Below are 24,773 nucleotides of genomic sequence, written 5' to 3' on the forward strand. Positions count from 1 at the left end.
TCTGCAGTATGTGGAAACCTTGCAAGTAGATCTAAACAAATTAATGGGGTTTAATGTGGAAAAATGTAAAATAATGCATTTTGGTGGCAAAAATATGAATGCAATCTACTCACTGGGGGGGGGGGAGAGAACCACTGGGGAAATCAAGGATGGAAAAGGCCCTGTGGCTTCTAGTAGATAGGCTCAGCAATGGCATGCAATGCCAAGCTTCTGCTAATAAAGCAAACAGAATATTGCCATGCATTAAAAAGGGGAATAATTCAAGAGATAAAGTGGTAATTCTCCCACTCTACAAGACTCTGGTCCGGCCGCACCTAGAGTATGTTGTCCAGTTCTGGGCACCAGTCCTCGGGAAGGATGTGCTGGAAATGGAGCGAGTACAAAGAAGTGCAACAAAACTAATAAAGGGACTGGAGGATATTAGTTATGAGGAAAGGTTACGAGCACTGAACTTATTGTCTCTGGAGAAGAAGCGATTGAGAGGGGATATGAGTTCAATTCACAAATGCCGTACTGGTGACCCCACAATAGGGATAAAACTTTTCTGCGGAAAGGAGTTTAATAAAACACGTTGCCACTCATTAAAATTAGAAGAAAAGAGGTTTAACCTTAAACTACGTAAAGGTTTCTTTACTGTAAGAGCAGCAGGGATGTGGAATTCCCTTCCACAGGAGGTGGTTTCAGCAGGGGGACATCGATAGTTTCAAGAAACTATTAGATAAGCACCTGAACAACCACAAGGTTACAGGGATATACAATGTAATAGAGGTCGACCGATATGGGTTTTTCTCTGGCCGATGCCAATGCCGATATTTAGAAATCATGGCGGCCGATAGCCGATATATGATGCCGATTTTTTTGGGCCGATATGTTAGGCCGATTTTATTTTATTTCTTTATTTTTTTCCTTTTTTTTTATATATTATTATTTTTTTTTTTAATCCCTCTTGATCTAACACACCTTTCCCACTGGGCGTTTTTCAGGAGCTTTTGGGCTAAAAATAGCGCCTGTAAAGTGCCTGCAAAACGGCTCCCCTGCAGTCTGTGTGAAAGACAGAGTGCTTTCACACTGAGGCGATGCGCTGGCAGGATCTTAAAAAAAAAAAGTCCCGCAAGCAGCACGTTTGGAGTGGTGTATACCGCTCCTCCACCACTCCTGCCCATTGATATGAATGGGCACCACTGCCGAAGCGCATGCAATGGGATTTGGCAGCAGTGCTTCATGGGCGCATTTAACCTCTTCCTTGGCCGCTAGCTGGGTTATATGTGCCCCACTAGCAGCCAAATAGCACCGCTAAAATGATGGTAAAGAGCCGCTAAAACTTGCGTTTTACCATCAACGCCTGCCCGCTCCAGTGTGAAAGCAGCCTTCATAGGCGATACAGAAAATTTCTTACATTTAAACATTTATTAAACAAAACAAACCTCCAATCAGTTTACTTGTATGTATGATTTAGATAAAAAAAAAAAACCTATGTATTAAATAAAAACAGGTAGTCAAAACTTTTGGACAAAAAAAAAAAAATGGGCTAACTTTACTGTTTTTATATTATTTTTATTTTTTAAATAGTGTATTTTTTCCCCCAAAAAATGCATTTGAAAGACCTCTGTGCAAATGCCGTGTGACATAAAATATTGCAACAACCGCTATTTTATTCCCTAGGATCTCTGCTAAAAAAAATATATATAATTTTTGGGGGGTCTAAGTGATTTTCTGGCAGAAAATATTGGATTTTTACTTGTAAGCAACAAGTGTCAGAAAAGATTTAGTCTTTAAATGGTTAAACTGAGAACTTCTACACACAGAAATGACTTCATTCATTCAAGTGTAAACATTGTATCATTTTGTTCTTTTCTTGGCAGCCTGCCCAGAGAGGAGGAAGACGTTTCTATGGCAACTTACACTGACTTCTATACAGAAGTCATTTCAAAGTCCCGCTGCAGTTCTATATCGGCTTTTTACCAGCACAATCGGCCGATGCCGATTAATTAAAAAACGGCAAATATCGGCCGATATATCGGCCGGCCGATATATCGGTCGACCTCTACAATGTAATACTGACATAAAATCACACACATGATGGACTTGTATTTTTTCAACCTCACCTACTATGTAACTATGTAATACATTTTGACTTGATAAACAACTGATGTCTTGATTTAAGAGTAGCATCACATCCCAACTGAGTATAAAAGAGAAGGGTACCTCTAAGTGTAGCAATATGGCTGCATTTAATGAAGGTACAACATTTAGCAACTCACATGGCTGATGATTAAAGCAGGCACATCTAAGTATGCAGGCATCTGGGGTAAAGCTGTCCACATAGTCCATCCTTCGCACCGCCATCGTCATCCCTTCCCCGCTGCATTCCATCGAGCACGTCAAGTCTCGCTTTCAGATCGCTCTACTGCAGGGTAGTCCTCCTGGTCACGATTGCAGACTGACAGCGATGGCGGTGTGGAGGACGGTCTATGTGGGTAGCTTTACCCCGGATGCCTGCATACTTGGATGTGCCTGTTTTAATCATAAACAATGTGAATTGCTAAATTTTGGACATTCATTAAATGTAACCTTATTGCTACACTTAGAGGTGCCTTCTCTTTTATACTCTGTAGCTCCTGCTGGACTTTGCTTCTAATCCCCTTGTGAAGGCTGCCATTTGTGGATGGACATTTTATGGTTGCACAACCTATCACATTGCTATAATCTATTTATATGGACTATTAACTGAAGGACTTATGAATAAATGGTTGTGGAACGAATCATCTGAGTTTTCATTATTTATTATGGGGAACTTTGCTTTGATATACAAATGCTTTGGATTACAAGCATGTTTCCAAAACGAATTCTGCTCACAATCCAAGGTTTTACTGTAGTTGGAATTGGCATATTGCACTTTGAGTTGGAACCTCAATAGACATCTGTACCTATTTGTATATGGAACTCAACTGTACATTGAATGTACTATAGTTACATAGTAGGTGAGATTAAAAAAAAAGACACAAGTCCATCAAGTCCAACCTATGAACACCACTACAAATGGCTTCTATTGGTGTCATGATTGGAGACAAAGATGTGTTATCATGCCTGTTCATTTGCTCTGAGTCTTCTTTCGTATCTATACGATAAGGATTTCCATCAGAGTATCCTAATCTGCTTTTTCCTAATATTCTAGCTCTTCATGGTAGAGGCTCTTGTTATGTTGACTGCTGCCAATAATTTTCAGATACAGTATCATTACTATTAGCCTGCTTATAGGCTGTTCCCCACGTGGGGATTTGGGGGGGGGGGGGTGAGCACACTTTGGTGTTTAAGGACATTTTTGATGCTTATTTTATTTTTTGGGGTGAAGGTTTTTTGTTTTTATTATTATTATTATTATTATTAATGCTTTGATATGTATTAAACTTTTTATTTGACATTTTCAGAAAATAGGTTACAACTGTTTGGTATTTAATATCAAGTGACATAAAAAATACATAGATGGCACAGATATTGATCACAGAGAGGAATGGAAAGCCAAATGCAATACAATCTGTACAGCTGAACAGGATAAAGTGAAGCCTCAAGGACTACCAGAGAGGCCTTGGAGAATGAAATATCTATATAATCAATTTATAAGGCAGTTACTCTATAGTGGTGCCATAGTTCCCGTATTTGTGGTTTTGTTTCTTATGTATTTTTGAGGAATGAGACTGCTACATGTAGTAATTTAAATATCCTTAATAGTAGAATGTCTCCAGAGTCCAAAGGAAGAACACCCAACATACCTTACCTATGCAAATTTATTTTTACTTTTCACAGGGTGCACACTCCCTACCCCAGCACCCCAAGGCAGTGGTGACATGTGGAACTGCCACTCAGGCACCCAGTGTAAATGATAGAAGGGAGTAATGCGTGTCCCTGGGTTCCTCATGCCTAGAACAACCAGGTATTTTTGGGAGATCAGTCAGTAAAGCCCACCAATGCTTTTCACCACCACTTTCCCTTGTAAGCAAATACTGAATCTTTAAAAATAAACCAAAGGTGTTGTATTTAGAGGTTTGCAAGCCTAAAGGATTGATAGAAAACCTTGAATATGGGTTGTCAGCACCTTATCACACATCATCAGACATGCTCTGTGCTTACACTGTATGTTTATAGAAAAAGCAATGAAGTCATCTCCAAGCAGCTGTGAAAATCCCATGTACTTGCTGATGTTGCCAATTCATTGACTTTTCTTAGCAATTTATTTTTGGTTTCTGCAGTAAAACCATTATTTTTTCAAGGCACATTTCTATGTTCACACAACAGAGATTTCTATGATTTATGTCACCGTTTTTATTTTTATTTTGTTTTAGTGGTGGCTAAGAAGCCCTATGTTGTTCTCAAGTCAATTGCTGATGTTGCTTATGGGATCCACTCAGCATTTGCTTCATTAAGTAATGATGGCTAAGTCAGTGTTTCTCAACTCCAGTCCTCAAGGCGCCCCAACAGGTCATGTTTTCAGGATTTCCGTCAGATGAAACGGTTGTGGTAATTACTAAGGCAATAAAACTGATCAAATCGCCTGTGCAAAATAATGGAGAGCCTGAAAACACGACCTATTGGGGCGCCTTGAGGACGGGAGTTGAGAAACACTGCGCTAGGTAATATCACTGAACTGCTAAACATGTTTTAAAGGTTAAAAGGTTTAATTCGCTACAGTGGTCTTGCGCTGGCAATTTTAATTGCTTGCAAACCAGTATGAAGCTCAAGTCCATGTAAAATAGATTTTCGTTTTGAGTGGACACCATAGTTTTTTTTTTTTAAATCAAGTAGTGTCGGCCATAAATGATTATAACCTCGGCAGCTTCAGCAGGGCTGGCCGAGATTTGAACCATGTATGGGCAGGCTGATTGTACCCAAATTGATCGATCAACTTGGTACCACCAGCATGTCAGATTTTTCATGCGATTATTTCCAGTGGCAAGGAGAACACAATAGCTCCACAGGAGGCATTCCCCCATCAACACAGTCAGTATACTACTAGCGATCTTGGCTCCACCTGTTCTTGGTGTGCCCCCATGGGAAGCGGCTTCCTATGGGGGTGCAGCTGTGTGCTTAATCCACAGTGTGGCTCAGCCTCAATCCTCTCTCTGCTAACAGGATTTGATTGCCAGCAGCCTCTGCTTCCTCTGTGAGCTGAGAGAGGAGAGAGACACTGCAGATGGGCAGAGCGCTGGCTTGAGATGGTTAAGTATACAGTGGGGTGAGGGGGCGATACAAACGCTGGGACATATTTTTTACCTTTATTCAGGAAATGCATTATCCAGCCTTTATAACCATTTTAAGCAATTACTTGAAGTCTTAAAGTGGATGTAAACCCTCACATACACCCAGAGAAGTGAACAGCCTCAGATGATACACAGAGATGAAACAAATCTCCCTATATACGTTTTATCTGCTGTCTTCAGCTTTCTACGTTCTTTAGAAAGTGCACATCCTGTTAGAAAGTTTTCTTCCTGTTTCAGCAGGGGGAGGGGAGTTTGGGCATACACTGTGAGAGCTGATTGGCATAGGCAGACAAATGAAGGAGCATGCAGATCTGTGCTGTGAATAGACTAGCCCTCTGCTTATCTGTCTCTAAGTTTCCTCCCCCACACAAATTTCCAGCTGCTTTTATCTCCTGAAGTCAGAAGTTAAAATGCTGATAACAGAAGAACGGTGCAGCAGAAAGGCAGGGGACTTAAGGCTTTGGAGAGAGATAAGTAAACACTACAGATATGTGCATAGGTCAGATTTCATGAATCAGATTTACATCCTCTTTAAGATTTTGAAGTGTTGAAACCAGCAGTTCTCAACCACTGGACCACAACCTCATTCTTGCCAGCCCATGGATTTCTTTCAGGCAAAATAACAACTCAGTCACAACATTGGCATATATTCTGTTGGTATCAGGCCTTTCCCTAAGCCATAAGTAATGTGTGGCAGCATAAGGGAGGATCGGCTGTGAGGTAGAAGATGTGCATTAGGTGGAGTTCATTTAGACCCCTTTCACACTGAGGCGCTTTGCAGGCCCTATAGCGTTAAAAATAGCACCTGCAAAGCGCCCTGAAACAGTGGCTCCATTCACTCCAATAGGAAAGCCTGAGGGAGCGGTACGTTGGCAGGGCGTCAGAAAAAGTCCTGCCAGCAGCTTCTTTAGAGTGCATTGAAAACAATGGGGCAGCGCTGCTATACCACCTGCAAAGCGCCGCTGCAGCGACGTTTTGCGGGTGGATTTAACCCCTTTTCGGCCGCTAGCAGGGTGAAACCGTCCTGCTAGGGGCCCAATAGCGCCACTAAAACGATGGTAAAGAGCCGCTTTACCACTGATGCCCGGGGTGGTTCAGAGTGAAAGGGGTCTTAAGGTAAGTGAGGTGTTCACGCTTTTAGTGCTCATCTGTGTGGAGTGGTGCAGCTTGCTGGGGTTATCACAGCTTGTCCAGGGTGTGTTAATTATCCTGCACTGGCTATCTCTAAAATGGGATTGTTCACACTAGCAGTTGAGCCGCACTTTTACCTTCTCCATCAACCACTACCCCATTTATTTGCAGAGGCAGTGGCCAGGGGTGTACATATGCCACGGCATGTTGCTTTCAAATGAATGGGGCTGCAATGCAAGTGCCCTGCAACAGCTTCAAGGGTAGGGTTGCCGCCTCATCCCTTTAAAACCAAACACATATTAATTAAACGGGTTCTGTGGCTGATTAAGGTGGTAATTAAAATCATGACTCAACTGCTGGAGTCCTAATAATCAGAACTTTATCATGGCTTTTAATGGGTTTTTTTTGCGTGTCTACAGTCTGCCTATTAGGCAACATTGCAACTGTGACATTTTACTAAAAAGTGCTAATAGGTGGCCAAAATATAATCATCAGAATGTTATATATAATAATTCAAAAATATAGTCTAAACCAGTATCATGACGTTTATAATTTTATACCCACAGTCTGCCAATATAGCACCATAGCAACCATGGCCTAGACATAGTAATCACAGCTTTAGTACATACGTTGGTGAAGTTGTCTTTTTTTAAATCTCAATGTTTTTATTGATAGAAAATATAAATGGTAGAAAATGTCACATAAAAGGACACATAAAGTTCTCAGGTATACATAGCAATAAGAACAAAGGTACATCAATGATTGAGGTTGTCCTTTTATGCATCTCTCCTAGCCTAGCTGGGATAATGCTTTTCTTCCTCCCAGATTCACTGATCTTTTCTCTGGCAAGTTGGCTGGCTGCTCTTTATACATTCATGCTGTGTCCCCATTTGTTCCTATGGGTAAGCCACTGTATACTCTTTCACTCTTTGGTACAGCTTGAGGCTGCCATGAGTATGGCTACCCAAGTACCCATAAGGGAGAATTGGACAGCAGCCAGGGTGGCCAGCAATCTGTTTTTCTTCATCTACCTCCCAAAAGAAGTGAAAGTAGAATGTTTCCCCTTTTTGCCTTAAAGTGGCTGTAAACCCCCCACAAATACTGAGTTAAGTGACTGGCTTCATATGATACACAGAGATCAAACAAATCCTCCAACAAATGTTTTACTTGTTTATCTGCAGCCATCTCTTCCCTACACCCCATCAAAAGGGCAGAATTATGTTAAAATCCTTCTTCCTCTGTCAGGAGCAGAGGGGAGGGGGTGGAGAGGCTGCAGTTACACTGTGTGAGAGCTGATTGGAGAAAAGGAACACACCCCCTTCACACAGCAGAAGATCTGTGTTCTGAATAGACAAGTTGTGTGCTGAGCTCTCCCTCCCCCTCCCTCCTGACACAAATGTATCTCCCCGCCTCCCTCCCAACACAAATGTATCTCATGTGTTGGGAAAACTTCTTAGAAGTGACTCATGCTTACGGTATAACAGAGGAATGAAGTGCCAGAGAGAGAGGACACAGCGCTTAGCATGAAATTGAGGTTTACAACCACTTTTAGCCCCCGATCACAACAGTGCAAGTTTCAAATCGTTTGACCGTCGCACCCTATTGTCTGCAATGGAAGTAGTTCATTTTGAAAGTAGTTCTTGCATTACTAATTAAAGTCGCACCTGAAGTAGCACTGACATGCGGCTTAGAAATTGTGCGCTTTCAAGTGAAGTCCCACAATATCAAAGACGCATTCATTGTGACCGAACTGTAAGTCTCAAAGCCCTTTTAAATATGTTTAAACAGATTTCGTTGAACAATGGATCTATTGTAGACAGATGTTAATGATTCTGTCATTGTGCCTATTTGAATTATTATAACTTTTTTTTTTTTTTTTTTTTTAAGCCATGGCTTCCTTTTTAATATATGTTAAATACATTTTCATACTTGTATTGGAAATTTTTTGGGGGCATGGAAGGTTTTTGAAGAATTTACTGGGCCTTGGTCCCACAAAGTTTGAGAACTACTGGGCTAGATCTTGGGTCTCCAAACTTTCTAAAAAAAAGGACCAGTTTGCTGACTTTCAGACTTTAGGGGGGGCAGACTGTGGCCATTTGGAGTAGAAAAGGTCCTGACGTCAGTGGGGAAAAGAATAATACCCTATTTTCAGTGTGAGTAATTGTGCCCCATTGTTGGTATCATTGGGAGGAATTTGGCACTATTGTTGGTATCATTAGGAGGAATTGCACCCCATCTTTGATGTCATTGGGCCTCAACGTTGGTGTCATTGGGAGGAATTTTGCCCCATCGTTGGAGCTGTGTGAAGTTGGCACCCCATGTTTGTAAAACCTGAATAAAAATATACCATTCGTTTGTGCCGCGTTTGTGCTGATTTGTGCCGCAAAAATTAGCGTTTGTGCCGGTTCGGTTTCTGAGATATTAAACATTCAATTTAATGCAAGCCCCGCCCATTTTGCACCCCACGTTGCTGAATTTGAAAAACAAACACGCCATTCGTTTGTGCCGCGTTTGTGCTGGTTTGTGCTGCAAAAATAAACGTTTGTGCCGCTTTGGTTGCAGAGATATTGTGCGTTATATGTTGTGAAACCCCGCCCATTTTGCACCCCATGTTACCGAATTTGAAAAACAAACGCGCCATTCGTTTGTGCCGCGTTTGTGCTGGTTTGTGCTGCAAAAATAAACGTTTGTGCCGCTTTGGTTGCAGAGATATTGTGCGTTATATGTTGTGAAACCCCGCCCATTTTGCACCCCACGTTACCGAATTTGAAAAACAAACGCGCCATTCGTTTGTGCCGCGTTTGTGCTGGTTTGTGCTGCAAAAATAAACGTTTGTGCTGCTTTGGTTGCGGAGATATTGTGCGTTATATTTTGTGAAACCCCGCCCATTTTGCACCCCACGTTACCGAATTTGAAAAACAAATGCGCCATTCGTTTGTGCCGCGTTTGTGCTGGTTTGTGCTGCAAAAATAAACGTTTGTGCCGCTTTGGTTTCAGAGATATTGTGCGTTATATGTTGTGAAACCCCGCCCATTCTGCACCCCATGTTACCGAATTTTAAAAACAAATGCGCCATTCGTTTGTGCCGCGTTTGTGCTGGTTTGTGCTGCAAAAATAAACGTTTGTGCCGCTTTGGTTGCAGAGATATTGTGTGTTATATGTTGTGAAACCCCGCCCACTTTACACCCCACGTTACCGAATTTGAAAAACAAAAGCGCCATTCGTTTGTGCCGCGTTTGTGCTGGTTTGTGCTGCAAAAATAAACGTTTGTGCCGCTTTGGTTGCGAAGATATTGTGTGTTATATGTTGTGAAACCACACTGACTTTACACCTTGTTACTACATCTTACATACAGAACTTACAGAACCTATACTCAGCTTGGGTTTCCTTAATGTAAAGCTCTTCCCACTGTGCCGAGCACTGCACTTCATACTGTACCCTGGAAAAGGCAGCATTGGAGCTCGAACAACTTTTTGCTTGATGGTTTCATTCTAGCTCAGGGAATCCAGGGTAAATTTATTTTTAACATCTTTAATTTTACTTATTATTAATAATTATGCAATGTATTCAATTGCAGTGAAAATAATACATTTGGAATAGGTGATCGTGTGTTTGCTGTGTGTATACAAACTATTTTTTTTGCAATACTAGCACATCAACCTAATATAGTGGTCAGGTGGCAACACTAGTTGTGTTAATAACTGATGTCCCTATGTACTGTATACATCCTTTGTTCAGGGGTAGCCAGAATGTAAAATCATTGTAGTAACATACAGAAATGCTTTAAACTAGGGATGAGCCAAACACCCCCCCAGTTCGGTTCGCATCAGAACTTTCGAACGGACCGCAAATTCGTACGAACGTTAGAACCCCATTGAAGTCTATGGGACTCAAACGTTTGAAATAAAAAGTGCTAATTTTAATGGCTAATATGCAAGATACTGTCCTAAAAAGGGTTTGGGGACCTGGCTCCTGCCCCAGGGGACATAGGTCAATGCCTAAAATGTTTTTAAAAATGGCCGTTTTGGCGGGAGCACTGATTTTAATGACGATTAAAGTGAAAAAAAAGTGAAATATTCCTTTAAATATCGTGCCTGGGGGGTGTCTGTAGTATGCCTGTGAAGTGCCATGTGTTTCCCGTGTTTAGAACAGTCCCTGCACAAAATGACATTAAACGGAAATAACATCATTTAAAACTGCTTGCGGTTTTAATGTTATATCTGGTTCCGGCAATATGGATGAAAATCATTGAGAAAAATGGCATGGGTAGCCCCCCCGCCCATTACCAGCCCTTTGGATCTTGTACGGATATTAAGGGGAACCCTGTACCCATATTACAAAAAGGAAAGATGTGGGGACACCAGGCCCTATATACTCAGAACAGCAGTATACAGGCGATGCAAACAAGACAGGGATTGTGTAGGTTTGTTGTGTTAAGTAGAATCTGTTTGTAATTTTCAACTGGTACATTTTTAAAGTGTAGCTCCAGTCAAAAAATCTATTTTTAAGCTTTTTGGAAAACATAGGGAAGGGTTATCACCCCTGTATAATTTGTTTTGTCGTCCATCTTTTTTCATCTCACTTGCTGTTGTCTCCTTCCGTTTGCAAGTAGGAGATGTTTGTAAGTTGGATGTTTGAAAGTAGGGGCCTGCCCTATATGCTCTGCAGAAATGGCGGAACAAGGTGTTGGTGTTGTCACAACATTGTAAGCCCTCAAAGTGACTCTTGGTGGGTGCTGGAGCGCCCTGCTGTGAACGATTATATCAAGAATTGTAATTACATGCCATTGTTGAACAGTGGTAGAAAAATTGACCTTTGGTGGTTGTGGTGCTGGTGCCACAACACTATAAGTCCTCACCGTTACTCTGGGTGGGCACAGGAACGGGCCCTCCTGTGAACTATTATATCAAGAATTGTAATTACATGCCCCTGTTAAACAGGGGCTGAAAAATTGGGCCTTAGGCACTGGTGCTGGTGCCACGACACTGCAACCTCTCCCATGTACTCTAGTTGTGGTGCAGGAATGAGCCCTGCTGCAAAGCATTGCATCAAAAATTGTAATTAAACGCCCCTGTTAAACAGGGGCTGTAAAATTGGGCTGGTGACATCACCCAGAACCAAAAATGTTCTTCCAACATATCAGCGGAGGAGGAAGAGGATAGACAATCAACATAACAGGACAGTCACTCAGCATCAGCATAGGTAGTCTTGAAGGGATGTGATATTTCAAAAAAAATTATTCGGTTACATCAGCTTCAGGTGCTTGGTAGCTGTGGGTGATCCAAGACTGATTCATCTTGATGAAGGTCAGTCGATCAACTGAGTCGGTGGACAGGCGCACCCTGTGATCGGTAAAAAAGCCACCAGCAGCACTGAAGGTGCGTTCCGAAAGAACGCTGGATGCAGGACAGGCTAGTAGCTCAATTGCATACTGTGCAAGCTCTGGCCAGTGATCCATCTTCAAGACCCAGTAAGCCAGAGGATTTTCGGTGGGAAAGGTGTCCAAGTCTGACCTTGCCCCTAGGTATTCCTGCACCATGTAAATCAGACGCTGGCGATGGTTGCTGGAACCGATCATACCTTGGGGCTGCGGACTAAAAAAATTGTCTGAACGCATCGGTCAGATGGCCACCTTCTCCACCGCTCCTTCTGACCGATGCCTCAGCAACACGTTGTCCAGGACCAGGAGTTTGTAACCTCCCAGTCTCTGGGAACGCGTTGCACAGACCTTTCTGCAAGGCCTCCCAGAGATGTCTCATCCTCTGCTCCCTCTGCGACGGCAAGATAAGGTCGGCAACCTTACCCTTGTACCGTGGATCAAGGAGAGTGGCCAGCCAGTAATGGTCCCTCTCCTTGATCCGAAGAATACAAGGATCCTTCCGCAGGCTTTGCAAGATCAGGGAGGCCATGCAGCATAGGGTAGCTGAGGCATTCGGTCCGGAGTCCTCTGGGTCACTAATGACAACATGATCTGCAGCTACCTCCTCCCAGCCACGTACAAGTCCACGGGTTTCTTGGGACTGTAAATCATCCCTACAAGACTGCTGCTGCTGCTGATGCTGAGTGCCAGCATCCACCTCCATGCTGACACAATCATCCTCCTCCTCCTCCTCCTCATCCTCTTCCTGTGTGATGGGTGGCACAGCAGGAACACTGTCCTGATAAAGGGGGCCATGAGAGGCAAGGAAGCCCTCCTCTCCCTGCCTCTGTTCTGCCTCAAGTGCCCTGTCCATTATTCCATGCAGCGTATGCTCCAAGAGGTGGACAAGAGGTACAGTGTCACTGATGCATGCACTGTCACTGCTCACCATCCTTGTGGCCTCCTAAAACGGTGACAGGACAGTGCATGCATCCCTTATGCCCCACTGGCGTGGTGAGAAAAAACCGAGCTACCCTGACCCTGTCCTGGTGCCATAGTCGCACAGGTACTCATTGATGGCCCTCTGCTGCGTGTGCAGCCACTGCAGCATGGCCAACGTTGAGTTCCACCTGGTGGGCATGTCACATGTAAGTCGGTTCTTGGGCAGGTTCAACTCCTTTTGGAGCTCAGCCAGCCGAGCACAGGCATTAAATGATCGGCGGAAATGCACACAGACTTTCCTGGCCTGCTTCAGGACATCCTGTAAGCCCGGGTACCTGCCCAAGAACCGCTGCACCACCAGGTTAAGGACGTGAGCCACACAGGGCACATGGGTCAGTTGTCCTTGTCGGAGGGCGGAGAGGAGGTTGGTGCCATTGTCGAAAACCACCATTCCTGGCTTAAGCTGGCGTGGCGTCAACCACCTCTCGGCCTGCCCCTGCAGAGCTGACAAAACATCTGCCCCAGTGTGGCTCCTGTCCCCCAAACAAACCAGCGCAAGCACGGCATGGCATCGTATTGCCTGCGTACTTGCGTAGCCCCTGGAATGCCTACGGAGCACCGCTGGTTCTGAGGACCGAGCACTGGAAGAGGCCATGGAGGAAGAAGAAGAGGAGGGGGTGGAGGAGAGAGGTGTGTCACAACCAGTAGTAGCATTTTGGAGGCGTGGTGGCCGAACAACCTCCAACACTACTGCACCTTGTCCTGCATCCTTCCCAGCTGCCAGAAGAGTGACCCAATGGGCCGTGAAAGACAGGTAACGTCCCTGTCCATGCCTGCTGGACCATGAGTCAGCGGTAATATGCACCTTACCGCTGACCGCCCTGTCTAGCGAGGCAAGGACATTGCCTTCCACATGCCGGTAGAGAGCCGGAATCGCCTTCCATGAGAAAAAGTGTCGTTTGGGGACCTGCCACTGAGGGACCGCACATTGTACAAACTCACGGAAGGGGGCAGAGTCTACCAACTGAAAAGGCAGCAGTTGAAGTGCTAGCAATTTGGCCAAGCTAGCATTCAACCGCTGGGCATGTGGATGGCTGGGAGTGAACTTCTTTCGACGGTCCAGCAGCTGGGGCAGGGACATTTGCCTGCTATAATCGGACGTGGGTGTACTGCTAGCAGAGTGCCCGGAAGCACTTGGCTGTGACACACCTAATTCTACACCTTAATTCCTCTCAGAGCAGGTTTCAGAGAGGACTGAAGGTCTAGTGGGGTTGGAGATGCCAGCTGATGAGGAGCAAGGAGAGGTCCGCTTTGTTCTTTGGTGTGGGTCTTTGAGGTACGCTTGCCAACGAGCTGCATGGCAGGTCAACATATGTCTGGTCAAGCATATGGTGCCCAAGCGGCTAATGTTTTGGCCACGCGAGATACGCTTGAGACATATGTTGCAAATAGCAGCGGTGCGATCTGATGCACTCGTCTCAAAAAAGGCCCACACCAAAGAACTTTTAGAATAACGCGCAGAGGCAGCGCCCTGCACAGGCAGAGCTCTGCGGTGTGATTCAGTCAGTGTGCTGCCCCTAAGCTGGCCCCCGGAGGGCATCCTGCCTCGTTGGACATGTGCCTCCTCCTCCTCCCTCCTATGTGGCACCCACGTGGAGTCAGTGCCCTCATCATCCCCTCCCTCTTCATCGCTGGAGCAAACCTGGCAGTATGCTGCAGCTTGTGGAACATGACTGCCAGATTGCTGTCCTTCTTGAGCATCCCCTCTCTCTGCGCTCACGCTACTGCCTTCCTCTAGCTGAGTATCATCATCAGTGCCTACTAAACACTGTGCATCCTCCTGGAGCATGTACCCAACACTGTGCTCAAACAGTTCAGGAGACTCCTCAGGAGGACGTGGTGGGTCAAGGGAAGGAGTCACTGATGATGACATTGAGAGGCGGGAAGACGATGGGTTGGCAGCTTCTTTGCTAGTACCCTGAGCCTGGGTGAGAGAGGATGAGGAGGATGAAGAGGGCTTGGTCATCCACTCTACCAAGTCTTCGGCATGTTGCGGCTTAACATGTCCAGCTGCCGAAAAGAAGGACAAGCGTGTCTCATGGCCATGTGCTGATGATGACAATGCACCGCGTCCACGACCAGCACTGTTGTCTCTAGACACAGAGCCTGCTTGCCCTCTTTTATCGGCTCGTGTCTGTCTGCCTCTCCTTGTTGGCCTTCCAGACATGGTAATGGCCTGAAGAGAGATGGGAAAACCAGCATTCGGGTAGTGTATATTGTGCTGGAGGCACACAACACCCACCAACTCCTACAGATGGCTCAATTAGAGAAGAGCTATGTAGGTGGATATAACGGTGTATACTGCGTTCAGAGCACGCAGACAGCACGCACAATCTCCTATAACTGACTGCAAGTTTTATTTAAAAAGAGCAAGATAGCTAGCTATATAGGTGGATATAACCGTGTATACTGCAGTCAGGGCACGCAGACAGCACGCACAATCTCCTACAACTGACTGCAAGCTCTATTAAAAAAAGAGAAATATAGCTAGCTATATAGGTGGATATAATGGTGTATACTGCGGTCAGGGCATGCAGACAACAACCACTACAGAAGAGCAAGAACGAAAAACCGTCCGATAATAAACGGTGTATACTGTGTTGAACACCGAACACCCACTAACTCCTACAGACGCCAATACACTACACAAGGCCGCTGCGCTGGCGGCCTTATATAGTGTGGGGCGTGTACTACACAGCCTGAGCTATGATTGGCCACAGGCATCCTGCCTGTGGCCAATCATGGCTCTCCTTGCTGTCGGCGCTGTGATTGGCCAAGCATGCGGGGTCACAGTGCATGCTTGGCCAATCATGAGCCAGCAATGCACTGCGGTGGCGCAGTGCATTGTGGGCCATGAGCGCCACACGAATTTGGCGCGAACAGCCCATAACATTCGGTATTCGCCGAACGGACGAACAGCCGATGTTCGAGTTGAATGTATGTTCGACTCGAACACGAAGCTCATCCCTAGTGAACAGTGTAGTGGACAGTATAGTGTAGTGATCAGTGTAGTGGTCAGTATAGTGTAGCGGACAGTATAGTGGTCAGTGTAGTGGACAGTATAGTAGTCAGTATAGTGGACAGTGTAGTGGTCAGTGTAATGTAGGACAGTATAGTATAGTGGACAGTGTAGTGCAGTGGACAGTATAGTGGTCAGTGTAGTGTAGTGGTTAGTATAGTACAGTGGTCAGTATAGTATAGTGGTCAGTGTAGTTCTCAGTGTAGTGGACAGTATAGTATAGTGGTCAGTGTAGTGTGTAATGGTCAGTAAAGGAATTAATCAAGTAGGTTAGTGTAGTGGTCAGTATAGGAATCAGGTAGGTCACTGCTATTGTATTTGAAGGGACTCGGGGAGTGCTAAAAGTCCGCAGGTTAGGGGGTGCAAATTACTTGCCTTGACCCGGGTGCTGACAACCCATGCTACTCCACTGCCGCCCAGTAGATGGCTCACTGCGGGTCGATCAACCAGGGACAGTGGGGAGACAGACGACTGACCAGCTGAGATCCAGAAACTGGGTAGGTAGCAGGTGGATAGCAGCACGTAACAGACCGATAAGCAGCTACCATGGTGGGGGCACAAATCAGCTTTAACACGGAAATTCAGGCTCACTTAGCTTATTCGCTCGGGGGGAATGCCTAGGAGCTCACAGCATCACGCTGCTGCTTGGCGCCATGTAGTAACTCCGCCCCTCCGTCATCTGCACTTCTTTCTGATGAGTATGTGCAGCTGGAAATATCCCCTACTTTGAGACATATGAAGGGTGGTACAGAGGATTCACTTGGAGGAACAAATCAAATATCTGCACTGTATCTCCCACCTGCAAGCTTAGTTCTTAATTTTTTTTGCTTGAAAGTTGTAGATGGCCACTCCGAACCTCTCTCTCCTGCTGGAGTAATGTTTTTGCTTGGTTAACGTCTGGTTTAAACTTATGTTAAAAGAGAACTATGTCCCAACTTTTTTTGGCCTTAGTTCTCTTTTTGTTCACAAGGTGACATTTAGTATGTTCTCCTGTGACAAAAAAACTCATGTGCATGTGGCGGGCCATTGCCCACTATATCCTGCCAGTGCAGATCAATGCTGCAGCCGGTACAGATCCTGACAATACTGTCGAGATCCACCCTGCCGCCTGATTGACAACTGCTCTGGCTCACTAGAGCCAGAGCCATCTGTGCCCGCCCCCTCCCTGTCTGTTCTTCCATTCAGCACTAGAGAATCGGAAAGGGGGGGATCCCTGTGGGGGTGGCAAAACTATGCATATGAAGTAAAACATGTATAATATCCACCAAATCTGCACAAACCATTAACAAATAAATCTAGTTGTATGTATGATTTAATAACGAGGTGCTAAGTTGTTGTGGTTTGACAATATATACTGCTCAATATCTCTGCAACTATACCAGCAAAAACCTGGCAGAAGCAAATGGCGCGTTTGTTTTTAAGATTCAGCAATGTGGGGTGTAAAGTGGGCGGGGTTTCACAAAATATAACGCACAATATCTCCGCAACCAAAGCCGCACAAACGTTTATTTTTGCAGCACAAACCAGCACAAACGCGGCACAAACGAATGGCGCTTTTTTTTTTTTAATTCGGTAACATGGGGTACAAAGTGGGCGGGGTTTCACAACATATAACACACAATATCTCCGCAACCAAAGCGGCACAAACGTTTATTTTTGCAGCACAAACCAGCACAAACGCGGCACAAACGAATGGCGCGTTTGTTTTTCAAATTCGGTAACGTGGGGTGCAAAATGGGCGGGGTTTCACAACATATAACGCACAATATCTCTGCAACCAAAGCGGCACATACGTTTATTTTTGCAGCACAAACCAGCACAAATGCGGCACAAACGAATGGCGCGTTTGTTTTTCAAATTCGGTAACATGGGGTGCAAAATGGGCGGGGTTTCACAACATATAACGCACAATATCTCTGCAACCAAAGCGGGACAAACGTTTATTTTTGCAGCACAAACCAGCACAAACGCGGCACAAACGAATGGCGCGTTTGTTTTTCAAATTCGGTAACGTGGGGTGCAAAATGGGCGGGGTTTCACAACATATAACGCACAATATCTCTGCAACCAAAGCGGCACAAACGTTTATTTTTGCAGCACAAACCAGCACAAACGTGGCACAAAAGAATGGCGCGTTTGTTTTTCAAATTCGGTAACATGGGGTGCAAAATGGGCAGGGTTTCACAACATATAACGCACAATATCTCTGCAACCAAAGCGGCAGAAACGTTTATTTTTGCAGCACAAACCAGCACAAACGCGGCACAAACGAATGGCGCGTTTGTTTTTCAAATTCGGTAACGTGGGGTGCAAAATGGGCGGGGTTTCACAACATATAACGCACAATATCTCTGCAACCAAAGCGGCACAAACGTTTATTTTTGCAGCACAAACCAGCACAAACGCGGCACAAACGAATGGCGCGTTTGTTTTTCAAATTCGGTAACGTGGGGTGCAAAATGGGCGGGGTTTCACAACATATAACGCACAATATCTCTGCAACCAAAGCGGCACAAACGTTTATTTTTGCAGCACAAACGCGGCACAAACGAATGGCGCGTTTGATTTTCAAATTCGGTAACATGGGGTGCAAAATGGGCGGGGTTTCACAACATATAACGCACAATATCTCTGCAACCAAAGCGGCACAAACGTTTATTTTTGCAGCACAAACCAGCACAAACGTGGCACAAACAAATGGCGCGTTTGTTTTTCAAATTCAGCAACGTGGGGTGCAAAGTGGGCGGGGCTTGCATTAAATTGAATGTTTAATATCTCAGAAACCGAACCAGCACAAACGTTAATTTTTGCGGCACAAATCAGCACAAACGCGGCACAAACGAATGGTATATTTTTATTCAGGTTTTACAAACATGGGGTGCCAACTTCACACAGCTCATCGTTGGTGTTATTGGGAGGAATTGTGCTCCCTTTACTGGTGTCAGTGGGGGGAATCATGCCCCATTGTTGGTATCAGTGGATGAAATAGTGCCCCAAGGACCAGATGAAAGCAAGCAAAGGGACACATCTGGCCCCTGGGCCACAGTTTGGAGACCACTAGTCTACATTATGCTCCACACTAATAATATATACAAAAAAAAATTAATTCACTTACCTCTACCTTTCGCTACTATTAAGCTGCTGGACACTAGTTGAAGTTTTGTCCTAAATCGGGGTGCTTGTTTTGGGGAGGAAGCAAAGGGTACTTGATTGGAGAAGAAAGAGACTCAGGATAGCTATCACTAGACATATAATGGTAAGCACTGCTAGTCCAAAGAGTAGGCAGTGGGGAGTCTACAGAGCTCCTGGATCTGTTAGTTGTTATTAGTTACACGATGTAGCTGCAGATCAATGTGGAGGAGTAGAGCACAATAGCCCTTGCATTACTTTACAGGGGGGTTTTGGCAGGTGAAAGAATCCCTGTAAATGTTTTTTTTTTTGTTTTTTTGAGTGTTTAGCTGTTAAGCTGAAGATGCCTTTAATAACCCATAATAATGTGAAATAAAAAAGGTATGGCGCTAAACCCTATCAGTGATAAAATGAGTTAACTTATCAAGCCCTAGTGTTTGTTTTTTATATATAAAAAAGGGGAGAGAAAAGAAAAAACTGTTAGTGCTACCGTGCAAAGATATCCTAAAGCAATTTTGTCCAAAGCAAACTATGTGTAGATAATGTGTAAATAATGTGAAATCAACATTCACATTTCATTATAATAAAACAACAAATGAGTGTTAATTGTCCTGTGCGTATCAAGTTATTAAAAACATTCATTAAATGTGCAAAATGGTGAAATTGTTATTAGTATTCGATGATATATTAGTTGAAAACAGATTGTGCAAACATGTGCAAAAAATTGTGCAAAAAGACAACTACAGATCAGAGCAACCAAGGATCAGAAATCATTCAACCAAAAAACCGCATAAAGGCGTTAAATGTGCAGATCAACAATGTTTTCAACCAATAATCGCATGAAGACGCTTCTGAGTCCAATATAAGTCCAAAATTAATATTTGGCTTGATAGTGCTGCCTCTTCGGATTATTGTTGTAATGATTACAAAAAATCAATGGGGGGTATTTGATTCACTTGTGCAAATAGTGTGGACTTTCACTTAGAAAACTTCATCCCCGGTGCGCCACTCTGTGCTATGGTATATAAATGCTCTCACCAGAGTTAATGCCCTCGTGGGGCTAGATGAACCTTCACAATGTAAGCCACTGTGTCGCTCTCTGGCTGCTGCAGGTGCACTGGGTGAAGATTTTGTATTAAAAGCATATGCGTATAGTAAAAACTCTGTTCGTCTCAAACGAGTGCACACAACGTGGCCACGCCCTACGCGTTTCGTCACTACGACGTCCTCTGGAGCGGCCATATTGGTGCACCTTATTGCTTAAATAGGGTGTAGTGCTCCACTACGCCTGCGCTGAACTAACAGCGCCATTTTGGATATGGGATGCCCTTTCTTTGCTAGGGATAAAAGCAATTTTGCCCCCTATCCAAAAGTTCCCCTGAACGTAATATACAGTTACAATATCACAACCACCTATAGGACGATGCTAGTTAGATCTCCTTAGCACCTCCATATAGAGTTTTATTTTAAATTAATGTCTCCCCAAACAACTTTCCTCTGGAATAATTCCCTCTTTTATTAGTATGTACAAAAGATTTTTAGTTCAGCGCAGGCGTAGTGGAGCACTACACCCTATTTAAGCAATAAGGTGCACCAATATGGCCGCTCCAGAGGACGTCGTAGTGACGAAACGCGTAGGGCGTGGCCACGTTGTGTGCACTCGTTTGAGACGAACGGAGTTTTTACTATACGCATATGCTTTTAATACAAAATCTTCACCCAGTGCACCTGCAGCAGCCAGAGAGCGACACAGTGGCTTACATTGTGAAGGTTCATCTAGCCCCACGAGGGCATTAACTCTGGTGAGAGCATTTATATACCATAGCACAGAGTGGCGCACCGGGGATGAAGTTTTCTAAGTGAAAGTCCACACTATTTGCACAAGTGAATCAAATACCCCCCATTGATTTTTTGTAATCATTACAACAATAATCCGAAGAGGCAGCACTATCAAGCCAAATATTAATTTTGGACTTATATTGGACTCAGAAGCGTCTTCATGCGATTATTGGTTGAAAACATTGTTGATCTGCACATTTAACGCCTTTATGCGGTTTTTTGGTTGAATGATTTCTGATCCTTGGTTGCTCTGATCTGTAGTTGTCTTTTTGCACAATTTTTTGCACATGTTTGCACAATCTGTTTTCAACTAATATATCATCGAATACTAATAACAATTTCACCATTTTGCACATTTAATGAATGTTTTTAATAACTTGATACGCACAGGACAATTAACACTCATTTGTTGTTTTATTATAATGAAATGTGAATGTTGATTTCACATTATTTACACATTATCTACACATAGTTTGCTTTGGACAAAATTGCTTTAGGATATCTTTGCACGGTAGCACTAACAGTTTTTTCTTTTCTCTCCCCTTTTTTATATATAAAAAACAAACACTAGGGCTTGATAAGTTAACTCATTTTATCACTGATAGGGTTTAGCGCCATACCTTTTTTATTTCACATTTCATTTCCCTCTTCTCCCCAACAAGGAAGTGAGGGCTTCAGGCACAGGCAGCTCTAACCCAGCATATTTCTTTTCCTTCTTTTAATTTTACCACATATTCCTATCACAGCGGAGATTTGTTTGTCCATAGCGCGACTTTATTTATTCATTTAACCCATAATAATGTCTGTTTATTTGTGACTCTGCTGGTCTTACGCTGGATCATTTGTTCCATGAAGCTAATGGAAAAGACTGAACAGCAGTCATTATTTTTGTACACAAATAGGCAATTATGCTCTTCTATCCTCTCTTGCTACTGGATTTTCTCTGTTTTGTCTAAACCCGAAAATAGAATATTTCTCATTACACATGAATTTCAATTCATTTCCATTTCTTTTCTTTCAGATCAAACAAGTCCAGGATGAAGAAAGGAAACAACTGAGCCAACTTAGAGACATCCTAAAAACTGCACTGCAAGTGGAGCAGAAGGAGGTGAGCTTGTGAAACTCTGATGGGGGCTTATTGTAGCTGTCACTGCCTTAAAGCGGAGTTCCACCCAAAAGTGGAACTTCTGCAATAAGGCACCCTGGCCCCCTGACATGGCACATTTGGCATGTTGTTTTTTTTTTTGTTTTTTTTTGAGGGGGTACCTAGTTTTCACAGGTACCTGCTCCCACTTCTGCTGTGGGTCGCCTAGGTAGCCCCTCCCTCCCAGCAATCTTCTGGGACACGTCACAGGGCCCAGAAAATTGCCCAGCCACTCAGGATGTGCAGCTTGGCTCGTGCATGCGCAGTGTGCACTAGGCTGTGAAGCTGCAAGCTGTCACAGCCGGTGATGCCGACACTGCGGAGAAGAGAGGGAGAGGAGCGAGGCTTTGGGCGGCTGCATAGCTGGACCTTGGGACAGGCACGTGTGTGTTTTTTAAAAGTCAGCAGCTACAAAAAGTGTAGTAGCTGACTTCTAATAAACACAAAAACGGGTGGAATTCCACTTTAAAGTGGTTGTAAACCCTTACATGTACCCAGTGAAGTAACTGGCCTCAGATGATGCACAGAAATTAAACCGATCCTCCTACATAAGTTTTACCTGTTTTTTTGCAGTCTTATCTTCTCTACATCCAATTCAAAGTCCAGAATTAATAAAGCTTGTCTGAGCTGTCAGAAAACAGGCAATGGAGAGCTGAAATTATGCTGTATAGCTCAGTGAGGAAAGCTCTGATTAGTGGGAAAGGACACACACTCCTCTCACACAGAAACAGAGTTGAGGCTTTCAGATGGAAGTCACCCCCCCCCCCCCCCCCATCACCTTTTTTCTCTTGGTGTCAGGAAAACTTGTCAGAATTGACAAGTGTTCATATTTCATGTCTGAGGTTTACAACCACTTTAAAGTTTACTTGACAACTTTCTTGGCTGCAAGGATTATTTGCTTACATTACTTATTATCATGAAGGTTCAAAACGTGGATGAACTACTAAAAGCTGAGAGGTTTATTTACTAAAACTGGAGAGTAAAAAAGCTGGAGCAGCTCTGCATGGTAGACAATCATATTCCAACTTCAGCTTGTTCAATAAGGCCCGGACAATAAAACCTGGAAGCTGGTTGGTTTCTATGCATAACTGCACCAGACTTTGCACTCTCAAATTTTAGTAAATCAACCTCTGTGTGATGTATTTTTTTTAATGTAGAACTACTATTACGCTAGGAGTAGTCACACTGCACAGCACTTTTAAGTGGAATTAAAGCCTAACACTAATCTTCAAAATGTCCCCCCTCCTACATGTCCTTTTTAGTCTGATCTCATGATTCTGCAGCTCCTGTGTTATGCAGAGCTCAACATAGATGCTCCCTCCTCTCCCCTGCAGCCACCACTCGCTGACACAGGGGAGCTGGAGCTGCAGGATCTTGTAACTGGAGCGAACTAAAAAAGTTAAAGGAGTTGTAAAGTCTCAAGGTTTTTCACCTTAATGCGTTCTATGCATTAAGAAACCCTTTTGTGCTGCAGCAGCCCCCCCAGAGCCCCCCTTTTTCTTACCTGAACCATGATTGTTCCAACGTCAAGGATGAGCCCAGCAGCTCCAGCCACTGTCACGAATTCTCATTGGATGGATTGATCAATCAAATCCAGTGACACGGGAGCCAGGGGGCGGGGCTGAGTCCTGCCGTCTGTGTCAGTGGACGCAGTAGCAGGACTCGGGAGCGTACCCACACAAGTGCCCCCATGGAAAACTGCTTTCTGTGGGGGCACTCAATGAAGAGGAGGGGCCAGGAGTGCTCCAGGGGGACCCCACAAAAAAACCTTTATAATTACTTTAAAGTGGTGTTCCACCCAAAGTGGAACCTCCACTTAGCTGCTTCTGCCCACCCCCCCCTTCGGGTACCCTTCACCACTTCCGGGAGACAGTGCCGCAGCTCGGTCCCTCTGAAGTTTGCCCCCCCCCGCCTCCTTCTGCCGCCAGGCCAGTTAGAAAGCGTAGCGCACTTCGCTGCCCATTTCCCTTATGGCTAATGGCAATGGCAGCACCCAACAGCCGATCCGAAAATCGGCTGGGGTGCCAGTATTGTAGAGCACCCCGGACAGGTAAGTATCCATATATTAAAAGTCAATAGCTACAGTATTTGTACCTGCTTACTTTTATTTAATTTTTTTTCCCCAGGCGGAACACTACTTTAACTTTACAGAATTTATTTTTTACACAGGGTAGGTAGGAGGAGGGGGGGGGGGTAGACATTTTTAAGTTAGTGTTAGGCTAGCCATGATTGGATTAAAGTTCAGCTGACAATTTTTAATAATCTTTGGTTCTTTGTGCTTGATAGGTTCTGTTGAACAGGAATGTTAAAAAAAGCAAAAAAATAAAATAAAGCAAAATAAACTTCTGTTGAGCAATGGCTGCAGCTGCTGATCAGTGTATTCTGAGCAAAGGACTTCCCCTATTAAATTACGATGGCACAGTGTGTCCATCAGATTCCTCCACCCACCTTGCTTGTGTGGATTGGGAAATACGCTCACTTTTTCCTTCCCCTTGGCCCACTGAACAACAAAAATGATGAATCTATTGGCAGCCTTAGACTTTAATTCCACTTTATTGTTGAAGTTGTTTCACGGCTCATCCAAAGCTCTTTTAAATGTCAGTAAAATACCCCAGTTTTTAAAGCCACAGGAGCCAGAGAGTCACATTGGTCCCATCACTGTGCTGTCATGAAATGTATCAAGGCAGATGTTGATGGCCAGTAACAGGTGGTGTGAAAGTTTGGAAATCACCATGTTTTTCTAACATAATCCAATCACCATGGTCTCATTAAGCCTGGAACAGGTCTTAATTGTTTGAGTTATATGGCTGTAGATGTGAATATTTATACTGAATAGATTAGGATTTGTTGTGATAAATGGTGACAAAGCTCCATCCACCATGGTTTAGGGATAAT

The 24,773-nt window shown here is 44.2% G+C and overlaps 1 protein-coding gene across 4 annotated transcripts in view; it reads left to right on the plus strand.

Moving 5' to 3' along the window:
• The window catches only part of ASAP2 (ArfGAP with SH3 domain, ankyrin repeat and PH domain 2), a 356,358-nt gene that overhangs the window by 254,298 nt on the left and 77,287 nt on the right, over positions 1-24,773 (plus strand). For all 4 annotated transcript variants that reach the window (XM_077488750.1, XM_077488749.1, XM_077488751.1 and 1 more), the window contains exon 9: positions 21,756-21,842. In XM_077488750.1, coding sequence (XP_077344876.1) covers positions 21,756-21,842 — 87 coding nt within the window. The remainder of the gene's footprint in view (positions 1-21,755; positions 21,843-24,773) is intronic.

The sequence above is a fragment of the Lithobates pipiens genome, unplaced genomic scaffold, assembly GCF_037356315.1.
Source record: "Lithobates pipiens isolate NorthernLeopardFrog02 unplaced genomic scaffold, aLitPip1_a1.2 Scaffold_18, whole genome shotgun sequence".
Taxonomy (NCBI): Eukaryota; Metazoa; Chordata; class Amphibia; order Anura; family Ranidae; genus Lithobates; species Lithobates pipiens.